General features: G+C 31.6%; 3 protein-coding genes across 5 annotated transcripts; all 3 read right to left on the reverse strand.

The window, feature by feature from the left end:
- Nucleotides 1–317: 317 nt before the first annotated feature.
- Nucleotides 318–5,757, reverse strand: LOC118443720 (HUWE1-associated protein modifying stress responses). Of its 3 annotated transcripts, none has more exons than XM_085660538.1 (5): nt 4,855–5,757; nt 4,290–4,361; nt 3,123–3,294; nt 2,804–2,946; nt 318–2,676 (listed from the first exon to the last, which is right to left on the reverse strand). In XM_085660538.1, exons 1-5 carry the CDS (start codon nt 5,045–5,047, stop codon nt 2,534–2,536), a joined length of 723 nt encoding a protein of 240 aa, XP_085516664.1. In that variant the 5' UTR covers nt 5,048–5,757; the 3' UTR covers nt 318–2,533. The 3 variants fall into 3 exon arrangements, with proteins under 3 accessions (XP_085516664.1, XP_035726990.1, XP_035726991.1); XM_035871097.2 differs by having other exon boundaries at nt 2,804–2,949; nt 4,855–5,752; XM_035871098.2 differs by having other exon boundaries at nt 2,589–2,726; nt 2,804–2,949.
- Nucleotides 5,758–8,051: 2,294 nt separating this feature from the next.
- On the reverse strand, nt 8,052–20,998 carry LOC118443713 (sorting nexin-8). The gene is made up of 9 exons (XM_035871087.2): nt 20,711–20,998; nt 18,142–18,269; nt 11,222–11,354; nt 9,976–10,169; nt 9,780–9,897; nt 9,115–9,574; nt 8,812–9,028; nt 8,420–8,608; nt 8,052–8,191 (listed from the first exon to the last, which is right to left on the reverse strand). Exons 1-9 carry the CDS (start codon nt 20,733–20,735, stop codon nt 8,105–8,107), a joined length of 1,551 nt encoding a protein of 516 aa, XP_035726980.1. The 5' UTR covers nt 20,736–20,998; the 3' UTR covers nt 8,052–8,104.
- A 452-nt stretch (nt 20,999–21,450) lies between these two features.
- Nucleotides 21,451–22,692, reverse strand: LOC118443721 (UPF0193 protein EVG1). Its single transcript, XM_035871099.2, has 5 exons — nt 22,550–22,692; nt 22,163–22,293; nt 21,969–22,065; nt 21,743–21,883; nt 21,451–21,677 (listed from the first exon to the last, which is right to left on the reverse strand). The coding sequence occupies exons 1-5, from the start codon at nt 22,644–22,646 to the stop codon at nt 21,451–21,453; spliced, it is 693 nt and encodes a 230-aa protein (XP_035726992.1). The 5' UTR covers nt 22,647–22,692.
- Between the last annotated feature and the right edge of the window lie 742 nt (nt 22,693–23,434).

Consider the following 23,434-nt stretch of genomic DNA (forward strand, 5'->3'; position numbering starts at 1 on the left):
AGAGGAGAGAGAGAGAGAGACAGAGAGAGAAAGAGCTTCTACGTGAATTTTCGAAGACCGAATATACTGAGAAGTTTCAAGAAATCTTATGATCTCGTTTTCTCTCTCTCACGGACTTGTTTGCGCCTTCACAAAATTCACATAGAAGCTGTTATAAGTATGTGTATGTGTGTGTCTGTGTTTATGTGGCATGGTAGTACCTAAAAATAATTTACATTTACAATTAACTTACAAACGGTGTGAACGCGGACACTCCGTATACATAAGTCTTTCATCGCAATATCGTCGCAAACGTGGACAACAGTCTCAACCATGTGTTGTGTTTTTTTTGTTTTTTTTTTCGTTTTTTTTTTTTTTTTTTTTTTTTTTTTTATCTATACATAATTGCACCAGAATGTCTCAGGTTCGTCGAGACAAGGTCTACGCCGAAGAGATTGCGAAGAACTCGTTCGTTGAATGAGGGAGACAAATTGGTTATTTATAATGCTCCGAAATATTTGACAGATAAGACAAGACGTTTAGAGAAATATTAAATCCTATCGTGATACCTTGACGAAGACCTTGACGCGCGAATTCCATCTTCTATTTCTAGCCTATGTTACATACCAACAAAAATAAATCAACTATTCTGTTCTGTCGTTTCGATCGTATAGAATCAACGTTTGACGAGAATCTGATACGATCGATGACGGATCAAAAGGAAAGAGTTTATAAAGCGTTCTTCGTTTTACACATATTGGCTTTAAACCAATCTCGGTGTTTTGTTGTTGTTAATTTTTCTTTTTTTTTTCTCTCTATCTCTTTGATGGCAGCTTATTCTTATTTCTAATCAATTTCAATTTCACGATCACCACTATTCCCCCATGATAATGAAATATTTCGGTCGACGGTAAAAAATATGATTACGAGCACCCGATACGCGTGGAAAAAATAGAACACAGATCTAAAAAATTTGTGAATTTTTTCGGGCAAATCGTTGCTTTTGTTTTTATGATTTTCATAGATCAAAAAAGAAAAAAAGAAAAAAAGAAAAAAAGAAAAAAAGAAAAAAAAAAATCATTGAATATATAATAAACAAATGACAACGATTCTCTATCTGTTTCTGTTTTTTCCAACGTATCGTACATAACAATGCGAGAGAGTTTGCCATTGATAAATGAAAAAAATAACGCATCTGGAGAAGAAACGAGTTTAAAAACAACGATGAGTAGTATATACTACATAAAAAAATAGCTTCGAACTCGTTTCGGACGTACGGAAGGTACAATCAACAATATATATGAATTACTCTCTTTGACGTTGACGATGTTTATCCGAAACACTAACATTATACCGACAATTCTGAATATTATCAATACATTTTTAAACCTTCATTTTTCTTTCTTTCTTCTTAAACCTTCCCAGATTTTTTTCTTCTCAACTTATAATCTTCCTCTCATTATTTTACTTTCACTTCTATCTATCGCCAACAAAACTGTATAAAATAATATTTTTATTGTGTTAAAAAATGTCCAAATTTCTTTCAAATTTATCTATAACCGCATAATAATTATAACAATATTAAGATCAGTAGAGCTAACGATCCTTTGGGTTATGAAATAATATTTTACGATCACATATTCTCCTTGTCCCCCCTTTCTTCTCGCGATTACGACGTTGGGCAGTAAAATAACTACAAAATGTCAATCGTCGTAATATGAAAAATTTCATCCAAACTTTTCCAACAAGTTGTTATTATATAATGTTTGAAAAATTTTTAAATTTCCATTATGATTGCGCTAAATATTTTCGTATACACAATTTCATGTGTACAATATATTAAAGCAATATTTTCTTTTTTTTTTTTTCCTTCCCTCTCTACATTTCTTCAAAACTTTTGACAAAGTGCTTAATATTTTCGTCGACTTCATAAAACTATATAGTCTCGTATATAAACTTATCGTACGTAAACGCAACGTGATCTTTTCTCTGCATGGGCACTTTGAATAGTATCGCCGTACGTTCGTTGGTGATCGTCGGTAAATATTTACGTATATATTAGCAAAACAATAATTTACAAACAAAAACAAATAACAAGATGTGATGAAACGTGACGACGACGACACGACACGACACGACATGACACGACACGAGAGAAAGAAAGATCTTTCCTTTTTCCTTCTTTTATATATATATATATGTATATTATATATATATATATAGTCGATTCAAACATAAGATCGAAAAAACAAGACCTTAACTAAATATAAATATCACTTTTTGGTACGGCACAATTTCAATATCTTCCTATGTCGCGTAACTCCAAAAATATAGAATTATCTTGGAGTTAAAGAAGAATCGTGACTTTATTGGAAGATTACCGAGATACGGACGAACGTACTCGCGCGACAATGTAAACCACTGCCGTCGTATCGAAACGATTACTCCTATATGGGAGAACCACGTAGGGGAGCTGAACCATTAGTAATTAATTGATCAATTGATTAATTAATAGGGAACAAGGGAGTGAGGCTACTTTACACGTCGCGCGCCGTTACATGAAACGCGAACGTTTGTGCGTAGGAGATCCCATATCCACATCATGCGAAGCAGGTCGTTTGTGATGCCGAGCAAATTCGTTGCTTATAAAAGCGGATAATTCTGCTTGCCTTCCGGTACGTCTAGACACTGATGAGCCTAGAAAATTATGAATATCATATAGGAATGCACTTTGAATTTCCATCCACCTACAACAGAGTTTGTAAACAAAGAAGGAAGCTCGTTATAATTAATAAATGAATTTACAAGATACAATAGGCCTTACCAGACAATGCAATCGCTTCTCTAAATGTGTGTAATTCGGGATCCAAATCTATTCCAGGTGTCGAAGTTTGTGACACTACCATACTTTGCGTAGGACTTTGCGAAGGAGAAGAACCGCATACCATCATCCTTGGCTTCGGAGAACTTCTGTAATATAAATTATTTTCATTCTTGTCGTAATATATACTTGCTTGCAAGTTAATATACAACAACGTATCAGAAAAAAAAAATATATATATAGGGTATGACATTCTATGATTAAATTCATAACTACTAATGAATTATTCCATTATAAAAAATATGTTTATATAAATCTTAACCTGTGCGAGTGTGGTCTTGGTGGAGGTGGTTTACCAGCAAGATACGCTAAAAGATCTTCTCTACGGATCATGCGCCTCTTTTTCCTAGCCCAGTTCATTATTTCTTTGCTACGTTTCTGTTTTCCTGTTTCTATCCCTAGTTCACTGCACCGTCGCATACTATCGACCGAATCTGTTCAAAGGAATCCAAATTAACATGCATGAATTATTGAAACTCAATCTGAGGATGATTCTCCAACGTATGACAGACACATTTATAAAAATGCACAAATACAAATCAATTTGTTGGATCACTTATAGAATACTTTACATTGATAAATAATACACAAATAATACACAAATAATACACAAATAATACACAAATAATACATATTACAAAAAAAAAAAAATCCATATAATACATATAACTATCTTGAACAAAAGAAAAAGAAAAATACACGTTGGAGAACATGCATCGTTGAGTTTTCCAATTTCTCGAAGAACGTGCCACGAGGGCAAAGAACGAGTTCCTCGTATAACAGCTGACCTTCGACACTAGTCAGCTGTATGGTCTCGCGCGCAATAACGCAACTCATACACACACACGCACACACACACACACACACACACATACACGTAATATTCACAAAGAAATGAGAAAACGTGCGTACGCGATGATTGCCACAAAGAAAGAAGAACCCATCGTTCGTGCTCGTGCGAGGGTGGATGTGGGAGGAGTGGCAAATAAGCAGGACAGGCAAATAAGCAAACAGGCATTCATGCAGGAGGCACAGACAAGGCAGCTAAACCAAACGGGCTGTTAGTAAGTGGGAGGAAGAGAGAAAAACAAACGATAAATAAAAAAAGATGAACAGAATGAGAGAGATAAAGAGAGAAAAGAAAGGGTGCGAGGGGCGGAGAGAAGAAAAAGGACAAAAAAAGACAAAAAAAAGAAAGAAAGAAAGAAAGAAAAAAGAATATTAAGAAAAACAAAAAGAAAAGAAAAATAAAAGATGAGGCAGAAGAAAAAAAAAAAGAAAGAAAGAAAGAAAGAAAACGTAAGAACCCGACGACAACGAAGAGGGACTAGAAGAGGTTTGATTTCCTTCTCGTACACTCTCTCTCTCCCCCACTCCCCCGCACGCAACGTGTTGACAACAAAGCGATCATCCAAGAAAGTGCACGCACCTTTGTACAATGACGTGACGGTACCCGCAGCTGTCTGGAAGGGTAGCCATAGTGAGACACCCTGAGTACGATCTGCAAAATAAGAAACGCGAAAGGGAACTGGTTACAGCACGATTGGATCGATACATGTGCGCCGAGAATCAAGAGGGTAGAATAGAGATTCCGTTAAAGACGAAAGAAAGAGACAGAGGCATAAAGAGAAAAAGAGACAAAGAATAAGAAAAAGAGGGTAGAGAGAAAGAGAGAGAGAAAGAAAGAAAGAGAGAGGGTTATATATGTATACATATATATATATATATATTTATATATATATATAGCAAGACAGAGAGAGAGAGAGAGAGAGAGAGAGAGATAGGGAGGTATGATGAGAAAGAACGTCTTATCAAAATGGATGTCAGCGTCAATCAAGTACGACGAGTCGATGTATCTTTGTCTCGGTCTCTTTCTATCCTCTCACTCCTTTCGTCCCTGCTCATTCTCTCCTTCTACGTCCTTCGTCTTTACGAAAAGAAGATAGAACGTCATATGTATGCATATAGTATGTAGGTATGCAGAAGAAGCTCGCCTTTATAGAGTTGGGCGATGGCCGACGCCGTCGTCTGGAAGCTCGTCCACATCTGCTGCGAATAGATCTCCTTGACGTTGTGCAGTTGATTTTCATATTCCGGTTCAGCCTCGAGGGCCTCGACGCACTGTTGTTCCCAATTACTATACCAAAGATCCATTATAGGATCGTCCTCACTCCTATCGTCGCTCATGATGGTTGTCGCAGTTGTCGTTATTACCGTTGCCGTTGTCGTTGCTGTTGCCGTCTCGTTTCGTCTCCACCGTCCTTCAACAACTTCTCGTAAAGAATCTTACTCGTTAGCGACACTCTCCTCTTCTCTCGCACCGTGTGCACACGCCTCGCCCACCCACGCGCACTCGCGACAACCCTAAACTTCGTCGTTCTTTCCTCACGTTCTATCACGATATCTATCTCTCTCTCTATCTCTCTTTCTCTCTCTCCCTCTCTCTCCCTCTTTCTATCTATCTATTTATCTATTTATCTATCTATCTATCTATCTATCTATCTCTCTCTCGTCTTCCTTCTCTCCTTTATGCCTTGCTTCCTTTTCTTCGTTTCTCTCTCTCTCTCTCTTTCTCTATATATATATCTCTCTCTCTCTTTTCCTTCTCTTCCTCCTTCTCCTACACCTCCTCTCTACTTCAATATCTTTCCTTTTTTTCTCGTACGCGTTCCCCTCTCGTATTTCACGTAACTCGATGGCAAAAAAAAGCTCGCACATGCACGAGCAAACGATCCCTCAAGTCGCGGCCATTATGACGTATTTATTAAGACGAATTTATTGATGACAAATTAACGACGACAATATACGATATGGAGTAGTATCTCCTTCGCACGCCTCACTACTGAGAAATGAAACGAAAATCAACGATACACCGAACCTCTTGCCCTTCTGGTCGCCATCGCACTGATACCTGGGAATCATCGCTGCTGCGCTCTATGCGCATCACGGCGCAGCAATGCATCGCGCAATCGCCTTTGGATTTCGCACGAATCGACCGCTCGAAATATCTGTCGCTGCGTTCGCTCGATTAAAATTCTAAACCAATCAGCGAACGATTTGGTCATAGATATTTTAATATGGCGTCGAGAGGTCAGCTGATCGCAGGTGGTCGAACATGAGTTTGCTTCATTTTTAGCTTTGAGGTTATATCGCGCCATGTTTGTCATGCTCTTCTACTATGCGCAGTTCGGCCTTTTAGATTCTGACTATCGATTGGAACGCGGCACTATTCTTTCTTTCACTCTGTATTTTAAGTGAATTTCTGTAAAATTTCTTAGTGCCTTTAACGAACGTAGAATTGACGGTGGCGTTAATCGAACGAAGTATAATCGTGAATAATCTTGTGCAATATCTTAGTTAATCCGAACGATCGATCATGTTAATATAATAAAAGATACATTAATTTTCTGTATTAACAATATATTTGATTAATCTTACAGAATAAAATCGAGTACGGTATAAAAGTGTGTAAAATGCCCAAATATCCACGATCAACGTGGTGACACAAGATCGAGTAAAGGACGTTCTTGTCTCTTCAATTTAGTAACATATATATATATATATATATATATATATATATATATATATATATATATATATATATATATGTTCGTTCAGCACGGAAGAAAAAAAAAAGAAAAAAAAATCATATTTACAATTCGGCGATTTCAGATGCCATGGATTTGTTTTTCACTAACACGTCTATGATACACTTTATATTTTTACATACTCTTAATTTTTTTTTTTTTATATACAATAGATCGTTAATTTCTTAAAAATATCACGGTTATTATTTTATATATAATAAAATATATTAAGTACATAACAAGGAATGCTTAGAAATTTCTTCGACTATATATACAATTCTTCCGTATATTATTATGTTTTTTCTATTTCTCTCTCTTAACTTATACGGAAATTGTATCGATCATTTTTTGTTTTTTTTTTTGTTTTTTGTTTTTTTTCATTTTTTTTTCCTTTTCTTTCGTGATGTGTGCAATGAACTTTGTACATAAAACTTACATGAATTATTTATATTCGACTATCTTAATTTTTTTTTTTCGGTAAAAATTCGAAATATTTTCGCATTTTTACCATTAAGATCGTATAAGCGAGCGACTATTGTTTAAAAAGTGAAATACAGTAGAGTCTCTCGAATCAATTGAAAGACAATAGCTTTCAGATAATAGAATAATCACTTTTCTGATGTTAAAATTTAATTTGTTTCCGCTTAGTTGCTATAGTCACACTTGTACTCTGTTACTACATTGTTACAATCAGAATTTGCTCGGTTGAACAGAAGGAAATATATATAGTATGCATACTACATATGTATTATGTATATATGCATGCTGTATGTATGTATGCATTTGCGACAGAAGGCATCTGTTGCTAAGAGACATCCTGTTCGGATAGTAGAACAGGAATTCAAGATATTAAACTGTATGCGTATTGTTGACGACTTGAATTAGTATTCTAGCAACGGTCGAACAGAATGGATATCAAGGAGATTCTTATAATAATAGTTAAAAAAAAAAAAAGAAATAAAAACTAATATTATGTAAATCCATTATTACAGGAATATTGAAGGAATATTTAAAAAAGAAATTTTTGAAGAATTTTTTGAAGATATTAGAAAGTATGAATTTCTTTTTGTCACGGTCACTTGAAATGATTTTTCGTTCTCTAAACGAGGATATTTTAGAGTTTCGAAACAAAGAAAATTAATTTTGTCCGGAACTGTATTCATTAGCTGAATGAATTCATTGTTATAATGTCTTACACTCCTTGAGAATTACATTCACCGGTGTCTGGTATCCAAAATAGTTGCTTGTAGTGCGAATGCTTGTATTTATTTCACTGATCGCAACCAGGAGAGTCGTATTTTTCTAATAATACTCATATATTGCCTTGAATATGATCATCGATGACTCTAGTTTACAGGGTACATGTAGACTTAGGGTATTCGGAATAATAATGGGTGCTTGAATACGGGAGGCTCTACTGTATAAAAAAAGATGAATCTCGAAAACTTAATCCTAAATCCTATTAAATAGGATAATAATTGATCGAGCGTTCGTTATCTGTTTTGCAAAACGAAATTAATTCCACGAGATATTTCTCGTTAACAGAGGATTCGCGTTATGCCACCTATCCTGAATTTATATGTCAGTCATGTTCGTTACCTATCGTTTGTACGAATGATATCACTAAGGACGAAACAATTAAAAAGTTCTTTGTTTGCTATGACACTCCGTTTGATCCGCTTGCTGACTTTTCCGGTAAGCATTTTGTAATCGTAGGCTCTATTAACTTCCATACCTCGGCAAGCTACAAATACACGTATTAACTAATAACAAATATAAAATTTTTTTAACATAATATGAATGAATGATTAAATATTATGCATATGATTTTAATCATGAATTTGCCATGGATCTTTTTACCTCGAATCCATTGGATTGCATAACAAATACAAAAAAAAAAAATTCATTAATGGTAATAATTATAATAATAATTGATACATTATCGTTAAATGCTACATTTAAAGTTTCTTACCTCGGAGTGTCCTCTTATTTGCACGCTTACAAGACTTTGTAAGACTGTGGCGAGTATTTCCAAGTGAGCATGAACGAGTTGTGTTTCCATATGCAAACAATGCAATGAAAAACAATTCCTTAGTTCGACGTTCGCAATAACGGATTCTTGAGCAACCATTTTATTTTCCAGGTACTCAACTGTATCAGCCTGACCGTAATAAATCAGAAAATGAAATGATAAAGATAAAGTAATGGTTGACAGGAAAGTCTATAGTCTAAAGTGCATATTATAAATTTATACGGAAAAAAAAGTTATTTGAAATATGATATATTGAACAAAAAATTATTTGAGGTATATTGAGAAGAAGGTAATGTTAAAGATGGTCCAGTTTAAAGAAATTTTATACATACGTCAGTTCCACGAATGACTCCTTGCATTTGTCGTTTTTTTAGAGACAACATTGTCGATAACGCACGTTGATGATCAGCACTAACACCTCTTTCATGTCTTTCGCATAATATTCTATGAGCTACGAGAATATCTAACAAAAAGTTCAGTCTCTCGCAGATCATAGTCTCTTCTCTAACTGCTTGTTGCAATGCTCTCGTGGACAATAGATTAAATTCCCTAAAACATTCGTTATCTCTTTTAAAGATTCTTTAAAAAAAAAAAAAAAGTAACATACGTGGTATCACGGAAAGATTTATTCTCACTTTGAAATAACATGGAAACCTTTCTTCATGTCCTGCCAGATCGTAGAACCTCCGGTGACCCAAGAGCTAGCACCATGTGGCTCGGAAGCCAAATTGTTCAATTGCGTTCCCAATTCAGCCATGTCAACGGCGTAACTATGAGATCTAATAGCCAAACAGTCGGCTATATTTTTCAAACGTGATATACCTAATAGTATAACTCTTATCTGATCTCTACTATTTGCAAATTCCGTAAGAGTTTCTGGTGGTACTAATTCCTTTGCCCTGGAGGATAATTCAGAGGTCGCGAATTCGTCCGGAACTCGTCGGAAAACTTCGCGTATCTTATGCTGAGTCTCCTCGCCAGTGTAAGTGAAGAAGAAATGTACAATCGGATCCTTGTTCACTACTGGATGACGAGCGATCAATGTTAAAAACCTCAGAAGAGATCGTCTTCGTTCTTCCAAAAATTGAGAATCGGCTGCCGATATTATTCAAGGATTAAAATTTAATATAATATTAACAATCATAAAAATGCTGTAAAGAATGATTCATATTATTACATTACACAATTCGATATATCTAAACTTGAGATAATTATTCTATGACTCATATGCATGGTCGCGCGCATGTACACACACACACACATACACGGAATGTATGTTATAACATAGGATATACGTTACCTCCTACGATCTTTTTTGGTGGTAATTTCGGTATCAATCGATAAGGAAACCTCGCCAGAAGAAGTTCGTGCAGTGACACAAAATCGTTGTACCGTCTGTAAACTACGGAACTAAATCGCTGTAAAATAGAGAAGGAAAAAAAATAAAATAACATCGATCGTAATATTTTATTTAAAATTACTTTGTGAATTGTTACCTTGCTTGTAACTTGATATTCCACGTGTTTTAAAAAGATACCTTTCTTCTCGGGTACCAAGTTGACCTCTATCGTGTCTAAATTGCATATGTCGGTATAGGTGAGATTCAGTTTCGCAGGATTGTTACCTCTGTGCAGTCTTTGAGCTAATAGCGTCACTTCCGATAAATCGCCGAGAACCGGAACAGGTAATTCTGTCGATATGAAGGCATAAATTTTTCATTAATTTCATTATTACAATAATAATTACTGATAATTTCGCATAGAAACATTTTGCATTTTAATTTTTTGATGCCTGATTTTTTTATTTAGAAATTTAAATATATATATATATATATACATAAACATATTAAATAATGGAGATAATTTTTATTGATTAAATTCCATGAAAAACTAAATATTATATTGTTCATTGAACTATATTATATTAATTGATACATATTCATATTTATATCGTAATACAGCAAATATATACATTTGTAAAAGGATTAAAGAGTAACGTGATTTTTCTAGAATTACAGACATTCAGAGAAAGTTCAGAAAAATACTGAATATACGGGCATAAAACACGCTATTCAGATAACCAAGATTTTCCTCTGGCATTGTTACTTTTTTACGCGACGTGAAAGATAATCGCTATCGTCTTAACCTCGATACTCACGGACTTTCTTGACCTACGGCATCGAGATCGCTAGTTGCATTTAAACTTGACGTTCTCGATTGAGAAGTCAATTTTCCATTGTCGAAAACTCACGATTATAAAAAAAAAAAAGAAAAAAAAAACAAAGAGTAAAAAAAATAAAAAAAAAAAAAAAAAATAAAAAAAATAAAAAAAATTTTTTTTTCATTTATTATATTTTATCCTACTTCTTCATTGTATTGCACTTGAGACTGTAGATTCTACATAGTCTACACATGAGGTGTTTGTTCAGATATCCCTAAACGGAAACGGTGAGTCTAATTTATGTATACTGGCACACTTAGGTGACTGTTAAAGCGTTATCCAAGTACCTGTCCGATAACATTCTTATGTTACACTTATCTCGAACTACATGGGACTCACATGGAAGTTTTATATAGAATTATAATAAAACAAGTAAGCATTTTTTCTCTTCCTTTTCTTTTTTTTTATTTTTTAATCTTTTTATTTCTTTTTTTCTTTTTTTTTTGTTTCGTTCTCTTCAAGATACATTAATGCGAAACGATAGACATGTACGATTTATCATAGAACAAATCGATCTCTCACCTTGAGATTCGGAGTTTTCCAGAAGCTTGTCGCTTGGTTGCTTTCCTTGTTGAGCAAAGGCGACGAGGGCAAGGCCCTTATACAATCCACTCCTCGTGAGATAACCCGTCTTACTGTCCACGAGTTCCCATATCTGGAGAATGTACAATCTTTTAATTTACAATATTACAATTCAATCGAGTATTAGATAACGATATTTTTTATTTAAATTTATTTTTCACATACAGAAAATCTTTGTTCCTCTTATGTTCTATTATGTAATATTTGATTATTAATATAATTTTATACGATCAAATCCAAATATACAAAAATTTTAATATTTACAATATCCTTTCATTCGATTATATTCATTAATATGTTACGAATTTAAATTAATGTTTTGTTCTTTTTTTTATTTTTTTAATTCACACACACACACACACACACACACACACACACACACACACATATATATATATATATATATATATATATATGTATATATATAATGGTATGTAAAGATTTATTTTTCATCGTCAATACGTTTCTTATTCATGAATCTCTTCCTAAAGCTTGACTCATAAAGAATGACTAATATTACCTAAGATAATGGATGAATAATCAACGTATCTGTTATAATATTTCACAATATTCATTCGAGAAGAAATAATAAGATTGATATTGATTTAACGTTTGATTGTTAGATGAAATAAATAAAAATTGTTTTAATTTATTATTACATGGATATAAGCAGATGCATATGTATGCATATGTTATTTCGATTTGTTGTGAACGTCGCTTAAGCATTAGGCCACAAATGAAAGTAACTGCATTCCGATGATTTTTCTACCATGCCGTTCCATTCCCCCTCTACTTGCTCCATTCTCACTCGTTTCATATCCCTACCTCACCCCTTCTCCTTAACAACACTGACAGCTTCTTACATAAAGAGCATAACACGTAAAGTGAATACACGTCAATTAGAGTTAGCTATTTCGATGAACAAAGTCTTGATGGAAAAAGGAAAAAATAAATAATAACAAAAAAAAAAAAAAAAGAAGAAGAAGATCATATTATGACTGTAATTTTTAATTAAATCTTTTCCAATTTAATTGTTCTTTTTGTTGGCATCTAAAAAGAAAAGTTAAAACAAACAAGAAAAGTTACACATAATGTGAAAATTATAGTACATACAATTTATACTAGTATAATTAACTAATAAGCAATACTTATGTAATTAGGAAAAAGTAACTTTCGTACATAAAGAAACTATTCATTTCGCGATAAAAAAAAAGTTAAATAAGATATATAACTAATTTGTATAATGAGAATATTATAGTATCAGTTTGTAATAGTATAAGTATAGTAATTAATATTTGTACACGACAAAACGTGAACTTTTTGACCTACGGCATCGAGATCGCTAGTTGCATTTAAACTTGATACTTAAAATTGATGTTCTCGATTGAGAAGTCAATTTCCCAGTGCATACGATTATCAAAAACTTAAGATTATTAAAAACAAAAAAAAAAGAGAATAAAAGAAATATGAGCTAACAATGAATTAAAAAGAATATGAACTGACAATGAATTTTTTGATAAAAATTATTAAATAAAATGAATTAACGTGTAACTTTGATTTAAGTTACGTGACGTTATTTATAAACGTTTAAATAAAAATTTATTCGAGCATCTAATTTCTTTTACGAAGTTTTTGTTTGTACTTATACTAATACTTGTTTGTTCTTGAAGCTTGAACCCTTGTTTTTTCTTGTCGTTCGCTCACGAGTGTCATTAAACCTTAATCGTCGATCAAGTTCATCGCGAGAAGAGCCCCCGATAAAAATAGATTATCTATTCGTGTTGTGTGGAAAAAGTCGTCATTCTCTCTCTCTCTCTCTCTCTCTCTCTCTCTCTCTCTTTCTCTCTCTCTCTCTCTCTTTCTCTCTCTCTCTCTCTCTTTCGTTCTCTTTCTCTCTCCCTCCTCCCTTCTCCTCTCATCGACTGAAAAATTAAATCATCTTCGTTGTTCTGAACTCAACACACTCAACTTCGAACTCAATTAAGTAAATTAATTTCAATCCATTTTGTTAACCGTACAATAACAATTTCTGACTTTACGCAATAATGCAATATCTAAATACGTATTTATTGCTTTATATAAAAATAACTAGATTAATTAAACAAAATTAAATATAGCGATTTATTAAAGTTCAAGATCAATGGATCATTGGAAAGAGGACAATGTTAATTATAATTTAGATTACGATTAACAAGTTCATATAAATACAGGCGTAGAGACGTATTTAGAATGGACCAACTAAAACATATGTCCTGAGTATCGATGTCGAGTAAATGTAAAAAAATTCAAAAGAATTCGAGTTGAAGAAAATTAATTTAGAGTAAATTTGATAAGAAACGAAATTGTGAAAAGTGAAACTGTAAAAAAAAAAAAAAAAAAGAAAAAAAAGAGAGAGAGAAACGATTGGAATGATATGTATGTAAAAGAAACGAAGATGAATTGGGAGGGAGGGGAGCCCGCATTTTACGCATTTGCCCTAGGCATTGTTTATTTACGTCAGATATGCCTTTCGACAAAAGTTTCTAAACTTTGTAATTTTAAAAATCAATCACGTTTTTCTTTTTTTTTCTTCTTTTTTTTTTTACATTTTTTAAATTAAGTTTTTGTGTTTTTTGCAGATTTTAAACAATTAAACTTATAACTATACAATACAATCGGCAAAGGAATAAATCAACCTAAAGAGTCTCATGGAAGAGTAATTGGTTTTTAAGATCTTTTAAAAACTTTTTGCCGGGTTTGCATTCATTGACGTATTCAAGTCAATTTATTTATCACGATTTATATAACAGACAACAAGTAATTATTTTAGTCTGAGAGATGTTAAAAAAAATGTAAGATTATAGTGTAATCTAGCGGATAAAAAATAATTTCAATTGTATTTCGGTGGAGCAAGTGAGAAAGATAGAGTGAGTAAAAGAGAGAGAGAGAGAGAGAGAGAGAGAGAGAGAGAGAGAGAGAGAGAGAGAGAGAGAGAGAGAGAGAGAGAGAGAGAGAGAGAGAGAGAGAGAGAGAGAGAGAGAGAGAGAGAGAGAGAGAGAGAGAGAGAGAGAGAGAGAGAGAGAGAGAGAGAGAGAGAGAGAGAGAGAGAAAGAGAGAGAGAGAGAGAGAGAGAGAGAGAGAGAAAGAAAGAAAGAAAGAAAGAGAGAAAGAGAGAAAGAGAGAAATAAGATTCTCCAAGATTTATTTCGCGTGTTTAACAACACATCCGTGTCGCTCGTTGCTTGGTACGCACGTAGTTTCTTCGACATGCTCGCGTACGTCACGTATCATCCTCTACATACACCTCTTAATCGTTTATCATCGCGAATCACAATGTATAGCAACAATGAAAGAGCACGTTTTCACGTGTTTCGTTTAAACAAAAAAAAAAAAAAAAAGAAAAAAAAAAAGGTAAAAAAATTTTACGTTACTGCAACTTTAGCGTGTAATTCGAAAACAACTTTCTTTTGCTTAAAAAAACATATATGTATATACGAGTATGAATTGATTAGGATAATAAAATGTGTATGTGTATGTGTGTGTGTGCGTGCGTGCGTACGTGCGTGCGTGCACATATATAGATAATTAGATGTAGATAAATAATCTACATGTATATTATACATATATAGATTATTTAGAATACAGGAAGAAAAAAATATTTATGTTGACTACACTGTGGGAAAATAAAAATATGTTTAAAAGTATATTTATAGTATATAGAATGTTTAGAAAAAAAAAATATATGCATATATTAAGATATAAAAAGATAAATGTAATATTAGTAAATAAAAATAAATCGATTATAATACAGTGAGAAAAATAAAGATATAAAAATTGATTAGGATACAGAGAGAGAGAGAAAATGTTAGATTGAAAAAAAAAAAAAATAAATCAATGTAAAAATAGGATCAATTAAAGTTTGATGTTAGAAAAACGTGCCAAATGAGATAACATAAATGAATAGCAATCGTTTAAAAGCCGTATGAGAAGTGGAAGTCGTGAAAGTCGAAGGTTCTGTTCGACGAAAGAACGAACGAATGAACTAATGAACGAAGTCATAGCAAATAAATATACGTCGACGATACGACTTGATCTCATGTAATTTCGATATGTATATATATATATTTTTTTCATATATGTATATATATATATATATATATATATATATATATATATATATACATATATATATATATTTTTTTCTTTTCTTTTCTAAATTAAATCTCAAGGAGATTTAAACGTTTATCACAACGAAAAGATACGACCGTCGTTATCTCGCGAATGCGACAATCTGCGTAATTTGCCGTCGTCGTAACGAGTCGGAATACACTACTAGTATTATCATTTTGTCGTTACGTGATCCCTTCTTTGCGTTCTAATAACAAAATACAGGTTCACCAAGAGTTACTATATATATGTATAAATATATATATATATATATATATATATATATATATATATATATATATATAGGATGAATCAAAAATTCCTAGATGACTTTTAACAATCAATTGCTCTTCTTGCAGACTTTTCTGATTAATGTTTCTTTTCTTTTTTTAGTTTGTTATATTACAAATTTAGGAATTCTTTTACAATTTGAAAAAAAAGAAATTAATCCAATAAATCTTGAAAAAGAATAATTGATATTTTAAAATCATTTAAGAACTTTTAGCTCGACCTGTAGAAATAATTTTCTTCCTTTTTTTTTTTTCTTCATAAATTTGATAGCAAAATAAAAAATATTCGACGAAAATATCAATAAAACGAGATTAATTTTGAATATATACACGTTAGCTGCATATGTAATATAATATATACTTTTAAGCATAAATATTTTGTTGAAATATTGAATATTTATTATTCGTATGTTTTTAATCTGTTTTTGCATCTATATGCATATACGAATAGATACGCTTTAACACGGAAGACGACGATCAAACGATTTTACCTAACAGGAAGGCAGGATGTATTGGTAGGGCGGTCTTGTAACAAGACTCACAGTGAGAAAAAAAACAACGAGATTGATCAAATCGATCGATCGATCGATCGATCATGAAACGAATATTTTTAGGTATTGTTTGCTATTTTATAATTTGAAATATCGATGACTATGAATTAATATATACGAGATATTATGATTTGCTACGGTCGAATTCTTGATTTCGATACCATTTATATATATATTATAGTATATATACTATAGTATATATAAATATAAAATAATAATGTATAAATATGTACATATTATTAAAAATAATGCAATATAATATAAAAAAAGAATATAATATACGGTTATATGAAGATCTTCGCTCGAGTGCATAAATTTTATCGGTGAATCGTGATTATGGTTGGCTTACATGCTCGGGAAGCGTATAAGTAGTGCGTTTTATTAACCATACGAACTTCAACGACACGCAACATATTTATGATTACGAAAGATAGCTTCGCCTATGTTGGATTATGTAAATAAATAAAAAATAAAAATAAAAAAAGAAATAACAACAATAATAATAATAATAATAATAATAATAACAATAATAATAATAATAACTAAGAACAACCAAACTTTTTATGAAAAATTTCTATTCACTATTCTTCAATTTTCTTTCGTTCTAATGGATAACAGAGACGAGTCGTAGTATATAAAAATATATATTCTCCCTCGTATTTATGCTAGTAACGAGACGTGTGATGACGTTATGAACGACCCTGCATTCGCTAGAATAATCTTACACTATTATGAAGGGGCGTTTGTATGTATTATCATCGACGGGCGTTTTAAATGATAAGTTACCGTCAATATACATACACCATCACAGAACTATTCCAAAGTTTCTTCTTTTTTTTTCTTTTTCTTTCATTCTTTTCAGCATTCATTAACCTTTCACAATGCAATTATGTAAGATGATCAAAGATGTAAAATTTTACAAACTATTAATCAATTTAATGTCATATAATATGCAATAAAACAATCCAATTGTTTATGACATTTTTCGCAACAACTATATTACGCCAATATAATTTTTTCCATTATTTCCGTTTTAATGTTCACCTAAATTAATAGTTATCTAATATCTGATAAAATATTTTCTTTTTTCTTCTTTTTTTTTTCTAAAATATTTTTCTAACAAATCAATTAAACATTAAAGAGTCAATATCTTTTCCGATCATACAACATTATATAAACGTCTCCCACTCGCTGCACGGAGATAGGCGATATATATTTTGAACATATAATAAAATAAAAATTCTTTTTATTCAGATCCTTCGAAATGCATTTTCTTTGTAGCCATTTAAGAGGGTTTATTATTCTTTTTATGAATTTAGTAAGTAAATTTATGATACTACCTGTCACCTTTTAAAATAAAAAATAAAAAACCGGTTTTGGTGTTTTTCGTAAAAATTATTATATTTCATAATAATCCTGTAGTGGATACTTTGGAGTGAATACTTTTTGTATATATAAAACAAAAAAAAAAAACAAAAAAAAAATATATATATATATTCATATAAAATTGGAATATGTCAATCCTATAAAAACCGTTTCTTAAATATTATGTAATTCGATTTTATGTATTAATAAAAAAGACTAAAAAAGAAAAAAGATAGAAAAAAATTCAACATTAAAAAAAAATCAAACATTAAAATCAAATAAACAAGACGATCGCTTTCATATGACTTCGTCGTTACTTTAAAACGGAGAGGAGACTCTCCTTTTTTGTAGACTGGATAGAGTTGCTACTAAAGTCAGGAAGAGAAAGAGAGATAGAGAAAGAGAAAGAGAGAAAGAAAGAGAGAGAGATAGAGAGAGAGAGAAAGAGAGAGAAAGAGAAATAAAGAAGGAAAGAAAGAAAAGGGAGATGATGATGGCATTCGCTTACCTGACTGAGGACCGAGCTGCTCAGCTGAGACTTGACGAGAAGGGATTTAAAAACTTCTCGTTCGACATTTCCACCTGTAGGTGAACAGATCTTCTCGTAGACCTCTCTGTAGAAGGCTGGTATAGAGCCTAATATTTTTTAAAAGAAAATAATATAAAATTTCCAAAGTGCGCGTGTACATTTCTTTTTTTTTTATTGCTATTTTCTTATGAAATTTGTAACAAAAAAAAAAAAAAAAAAAAAAAAAAAAAAAATCGCAAAGGGAACATTCGAATCTTTTTTCGACCATGTATTTACAGTAAAAGAAATCGTCCTCGATCGTTTCTCGTCCTGTTTACTCGTTAGAGGAGTATGGAACCGGTCGAAGAGGATCGACTAATCGACGGGAAGACAATAAATGGCGTAGGCGCCATTGGAAAACCTGTTTTTTCTCGATATCACGCGATGCAACCTCGACAAATTGTTTATATCTTTTATCATTGCTCGAGTCCCTATACCGTATATTAAAGTAGAAAGTAAAATGAAATTGCGAATCAACGAATTTATTTATTTTCTTTTTTTTTCCAAATATTTTGTATGTTTAACTTAGAGTCAATGTTTTTTCTTTTTTTCTTCTTTTTCTTTTTCTTTTATAGAGGATTACTCGTATAAATATATTCGCATATATAAATTTGTAAGATCTAACGATGATCGATAGAAATTTTTTGTACCGTTGCATAATTATTTTATGATAATGAATTTGAAGATAATTTTTCAATTTTTCAATTTATATACCGTGACCTATCGAGAAGGCCACGAATTCTTTTTTCGAATGATACTAACTATCGAAGTGTTGAGGCATGTTTTTTTTTTTTATTGTGGTAACAGCTGTAGTTACTACAAAATTAAAGATAACAATGAGTCAAGACAAATGCATGTACGAATGTTCGATTGAATATTTTCAAACAGAAGTATCATTCGATCTCATTTTATCGTTTATTATTTATTCTTCTCTTCGATCCATTCTTTTGCATCAATACACAACTAATCTGAATGATCTTGTCTGTCAGTTAGTCGGGAGATGTCGAACGAATTTATTCGAAAATCGAACGACTTCGAATGTAGTGTATATATATATAATTACATACATATTGCAATGGTCAATAACTTTTAACATTTACTTGAAATTTATTAATGTTCTTGCCATTCGAATAAAATCTATTTAAATAATTCGTAATAACGGAGCATTCATATTTATGAGTGAAAGTCAATGAACGGTGAAATTTATCGATAGTGTGAGTAAATGAGAATTTTTCGAAGTGTCTCTTACGAATGTTTCCGAATTAAATCATTTCTGATAACACTTGAGAAAAAAAAAATTCATTTCGTTCATTTCAAATGCACACTTTTATGAAAAGCTTCACAAAAAATAAACAATGAATTTTACGAAAAATTTTACGAAAAATTGATGGACTTGTTTGACATTAATGACATGTTTGATTTTTTTTTTTTTTTTTAAAGATAACAATCATCATTCGCAATTTTTCTATATCTTTCTTGTCTAACGTGGCTCGTTAATTTAGGCCGTTATTCGTATAACTTTCACGTTTCATTATAACGGATCACGTTCTTGAATATGGAGTTCGAAAGCTCGTTCGTTCGTTCGAAAATCATTTTTTTTTTCTTTTCTTTTTTTTTTGCAGAATTAATTCAATCATTTTTATCATTCTATTTCATCGACATAGAAAAAGAAAAAAAGAAAAATAAAATAAAAAGGAAAAAAAAACAAGGACCATGACTAGATGAAATTTATTTCTTTTGAATTATGTCGATATTTGTAAATCAATTTATTCCGAAAATAATCGCACGATCATTCAATATGTTTATGTCATTAATATTTCTCATATTCGAATGTCCAAAGATAAAATGACGTACATTTACATTCCACAAAGGATTTCAATTGATAACGTCAAACTACTTCCAAAGTAATGTAACTGTTACATTGCCAAAAATGTATTCGTGACGTAAGTAAATCTATTGTAAGGATACATAGATATATATTCATCGAGTTAGCCTATTTGAAAAGTATATTTTGTAATGGTTATATCTCGAGATATTGAAAAGGAGAAATAAATAACATAAAATAACGATAACCAACGGATGACATTTAAAACGATTCTAAACCAGTTTTCAACGAACTTCCGTGAACGTGTACAATATTACGTTTGTCCAAAGAGTATCATTAACAGTAATTTCTAATCACAGTTATTCGTCCGCTAATCATTCATTTGTTATTTATCTCGGTGCTTTATTCTGTCATCCCGTGAGCGTATCATTTTCTTGTTATTTATTAAATTAAGATCGAAAGAAAAAAAAAAAGAAAAATAAATAAATAAATAAATAAATCGACAGTAGGATCGCTCGTAGTAGTTTTATAATGTCATTGAAAATACATGGAAAGTATACGTTAAACAAAGATAAAAATCGAATGGAATTTCATAGATAAAGGAATGAACAGGAAGAAAGAGATAGAAAGAAAGAAAGAAAGATAAGAAGAGAGATCTTTCGAAGACACGAATTCATCGTTTACCGAACGACAGATCGGTCGACGCCATGTTGGCTCTCACTGGTAGATCATCCGGGAAGCTGATCGAAACGATTCTCGTGTCTTCTCGCGTTCTTTTTTGTTGAGGTTAGAATTGCTTCCGTGGGTACACGTGAATCGTCGAACGCGCACACTCGTGTCGCTTTGCACGAATAGCCGGCGTTAAATATTGCGTATAATCGAGGTCTTGATGATAAAAACGATTAACACCATTCGCCATTGCCGTATGGCGCTGAACTGAAGACCAAACGCTTTTAGCCGACGCGACAGACCGTTCTTATTTCTCCCGCCACGGAGGCGACCTCTCGCGGTGAGCGTCCTAAGCTTCTTAACCAATCGCACAACACTGCGCCGAATTCGTAAATTATGAGATAATTGAAACATTCAATATTCTCTTTAAAATTTTTTTTATATCCCTTTATTATGTTCGAATATAAATTATCAGTATAATTCCTATAATAAAAAAATATATAAGCATTTTTATTATATACACGTTTACCTTAAATACACTGTCAAATATTCCTGTGTATATAAAATATTTATCGTCTTTGAAAGTCTTCCAGTTTGTTTTATTACAGATAAATAAACACGCGCATAATAAAGTAAATCAAAAATCTTGATATATTGAAAAAAATATCATCATATCGACGACAATGCTATATTTTAATAAACATTATTAATCTAAATGTATTAAAAATATAATAAGAGCAAAGAAAAGAGTTACTTCAATTTTCATCTAAATCACCCAAAGGGAATGGTTTTGGTGGTGGTCGTTGCTCTTTAAATTTTTGTAATTCTTTTCGAATTTCCGTAGATCTCTCCTTATCAATGGATTCCATTAATCGAAACTTTTGAGCTATCTCCTGTTGTATAATGGATCGATACTTTTTACCCATTCCAAGGCATTCCATATCATTCAAAAATTCCATTCTTTCGCGTATTCCCTTGATAACTGTGACAAAAAGAATACAAAGAAGAATTATATTTTCAAAAGAAATTATAAAAATAAAATCTTACTATATTCAAAGGGATCTTCTTTGTTCAATTTAGGTTCCCTTCTTGCTTTGTGAAGAATTTTCGGCCCGCGTGGAGTTTCGGGCATTTCCTTTCCATAAGCCATTAAACAAGCTAACTGACGTTTTTGTTTTTCCTTGTTAGCTACGAACAAACGTAACATCTCTCGTTTTCCCAAATATCATAACATTTTTTAATGTTTCATGCACTACTACTTTATATATCTTACGTAAGGGTGCAGTTCGTCGATATTGTTCCCTTTCATAAGCACCACTATTAAGGATCATATTCTGAGAGCGTTTTTTCCAAAGACTGGGAAACATTACCTAATGAAATTATTTTATTTCATTTTATTTTATTTTATTTTTGTTATCATTTATCCCACTCGTTGTATTTTCAATGTAAATCGGTATATACGTTTACCTGAGGTTCCTTCGATTTTTGCTTATTCCCAATATTAGATTTTCGAGATGGTGGAAGAGATTCACCTTTATTAACAGCATCTTGAATAACTTTCCTTTGACTCATGCCTACTTTCGATTCTTCCATCAAAACTAACGACAAAAATAATTGTCCCCAAAAAATAAGGATCCATAACTACTTGTTAGTATCTATTTTATTTTCGCTATATATTCTATATATGTAAATATTGTTTAAATGGAAGATAATTGTATAATAAAAAATATCCCACATGGATCGTTTAATCGTGCAAAATCTCGATAAATAATGAAAAGATGAATGAACATATTTTAATCGAATTATGAAGTCACTAATTATAATTAATTAACGATTATTGATAATTTGGCTCACGTTTAATTAAGTTCTTCGTTTCCTCGCTGTATTTTCCTCTTGGTGGATTATGAAAAGCTCCAACACCCATGCCAACTTTTTGATAATTTCGTTCCATTTTTACTTAGATATAATTAGCTATCGAAAGAGAAATTTTTCTAATGTCTAGGTGTATAATCACGTTAGAAATGAAGAGGAATCAAAAAGGACGATCACTTTTCCACTTCGAGTTGAGATCGAACGTCACACGCGCGGCGCGTTTCTATGACTACTTCGACTCGATGACTCAACTCAATCGAACTAACTTTCGATCAAATTTAACAGCTAATATCAATAAGTCTCGAATTTTACCAGCATATACAGGATGAATCAGATGTTAATAAAGAAAGAAAGAAAAAAAAAAGAAGAAGAGAAGTAATGTAGAAAAAAAGTTAGTCCATAAAAAAAGAGATAAAAAAATATTGGAAACGATTTTTAGATAAAGAGGGATACTATCTAAATGGAAATACATGTGAGAATTTTTCAATACATTTCTACATAGAATACAAATTGTCTACACATTACGTACAGTGAATATTACGAATGTATTTAAAATCGTATAATATATTTTTTTTTGTATCTCGGAGTAAAGTAGATTTCAGAAAAATATTCATATATATATATATATATATATATGTATATATATATATCTTTTTTAACGTTGCTGTTTAACAAAACAAAATATTTTCTAATATGTATTTACATATTTCTCATGATATATTAATTATTTCTCTAAAAAGTTATTCAATTTTTCCATAGGAAAAACTTTCCTAGGTGATTTATTATACATTTACATATCTATTTATATCTTTAATATATATATAGATATAATAAAATAATTAAAATCGATAGATACGATCGAGGAGA

Source organism: Vespa mandarinia, chromosome 1 (assembly GCF_050613455.1).
Source record: "Vespa mandarinia isolate Hongniang chromosome 1, ASM5061345v1, whole genome shotgun sequence".
Taxonomy (NCBI): domain Eukaryota; kingdom Metazoa; phylum Arthropoda; class Insecta; order Hymenoptera; family Vespidae; genus Vespa; species Vespa mandarinia.

What these genes read in the sequence shown, in the direction of transcription:
- LOC118443720 (XM_035871097.2), bottom strand. Translation starts at nt 5,047, where the DNA reads ATGAGCGACGATAGGAGTGAGGACGATCCTATAATGGATCTTTGGTAT. An exon ending in CGTCACGTCATTGTACAAAG is followed by an intron (nt 3,295 to 4,289) that starts GTGCGTGCACTT and finishes TCCTTTGAACAG; the next exon opens with ATTCGGTCGATAGTATGCGA. An exon ending in AGAAGCGATTGCATTGTCTG is followed by an intron (nt 2,677 to 2,803) that starts GTAAGGCCTATT and finishes ATAATTTTCTAG; the next exon opens with GCTCATCAGTGTCTAGACGT.
- LOC118443713 (XM_035871087.2), bottom strand. Translation starts at nt 20,735, where the DNA reads ATGGCGTCGACCGATCTGTCGTTCG. An exon ending in GGAAAACTCCGAATCTCAAG is followed by an intron (nt 10,170 to 11,221) that starts GTGAGAGATCGA and finishes TCATATCGACAG; the next exon opens with AATTACCTGTTCCGGTTCTC. An exon ending in ACCAAAAAAGATCGTAGGAG is followed by an intron (nt 9,575 to 9,779) that starts GTAACGTATATC and finishes TAATATCGGCAG; the next exon opens with CCGATTCTCAATTTTTGGAA.
- LOC118443721 (XM_035871099.2), bottom strand. Translation starts at nt 22,646, where the DNA reads ATGGAACGAAATTATCAAAAAGTTGGCATGGGTGTTGGAGCTTTTCAT. An exon ending in AACGAAGAACTTAATTAAAC is followed by an intron (nt 22,294 to 22,549) that starts GTGAGCCAAATT and finishes TTTTGTCGTTAG; the next exon opens with TTTTGATGGAAGAATCGAAA. An exon ending in AGAAGATCCCTTTGAATATA is followed by an intron (nt 21,678 to 21,742) that starts GTAAGATTTTAT and finishes TTTTTGTCACAG; the next exon opens with TTATCAAGGGAATACGCGAA.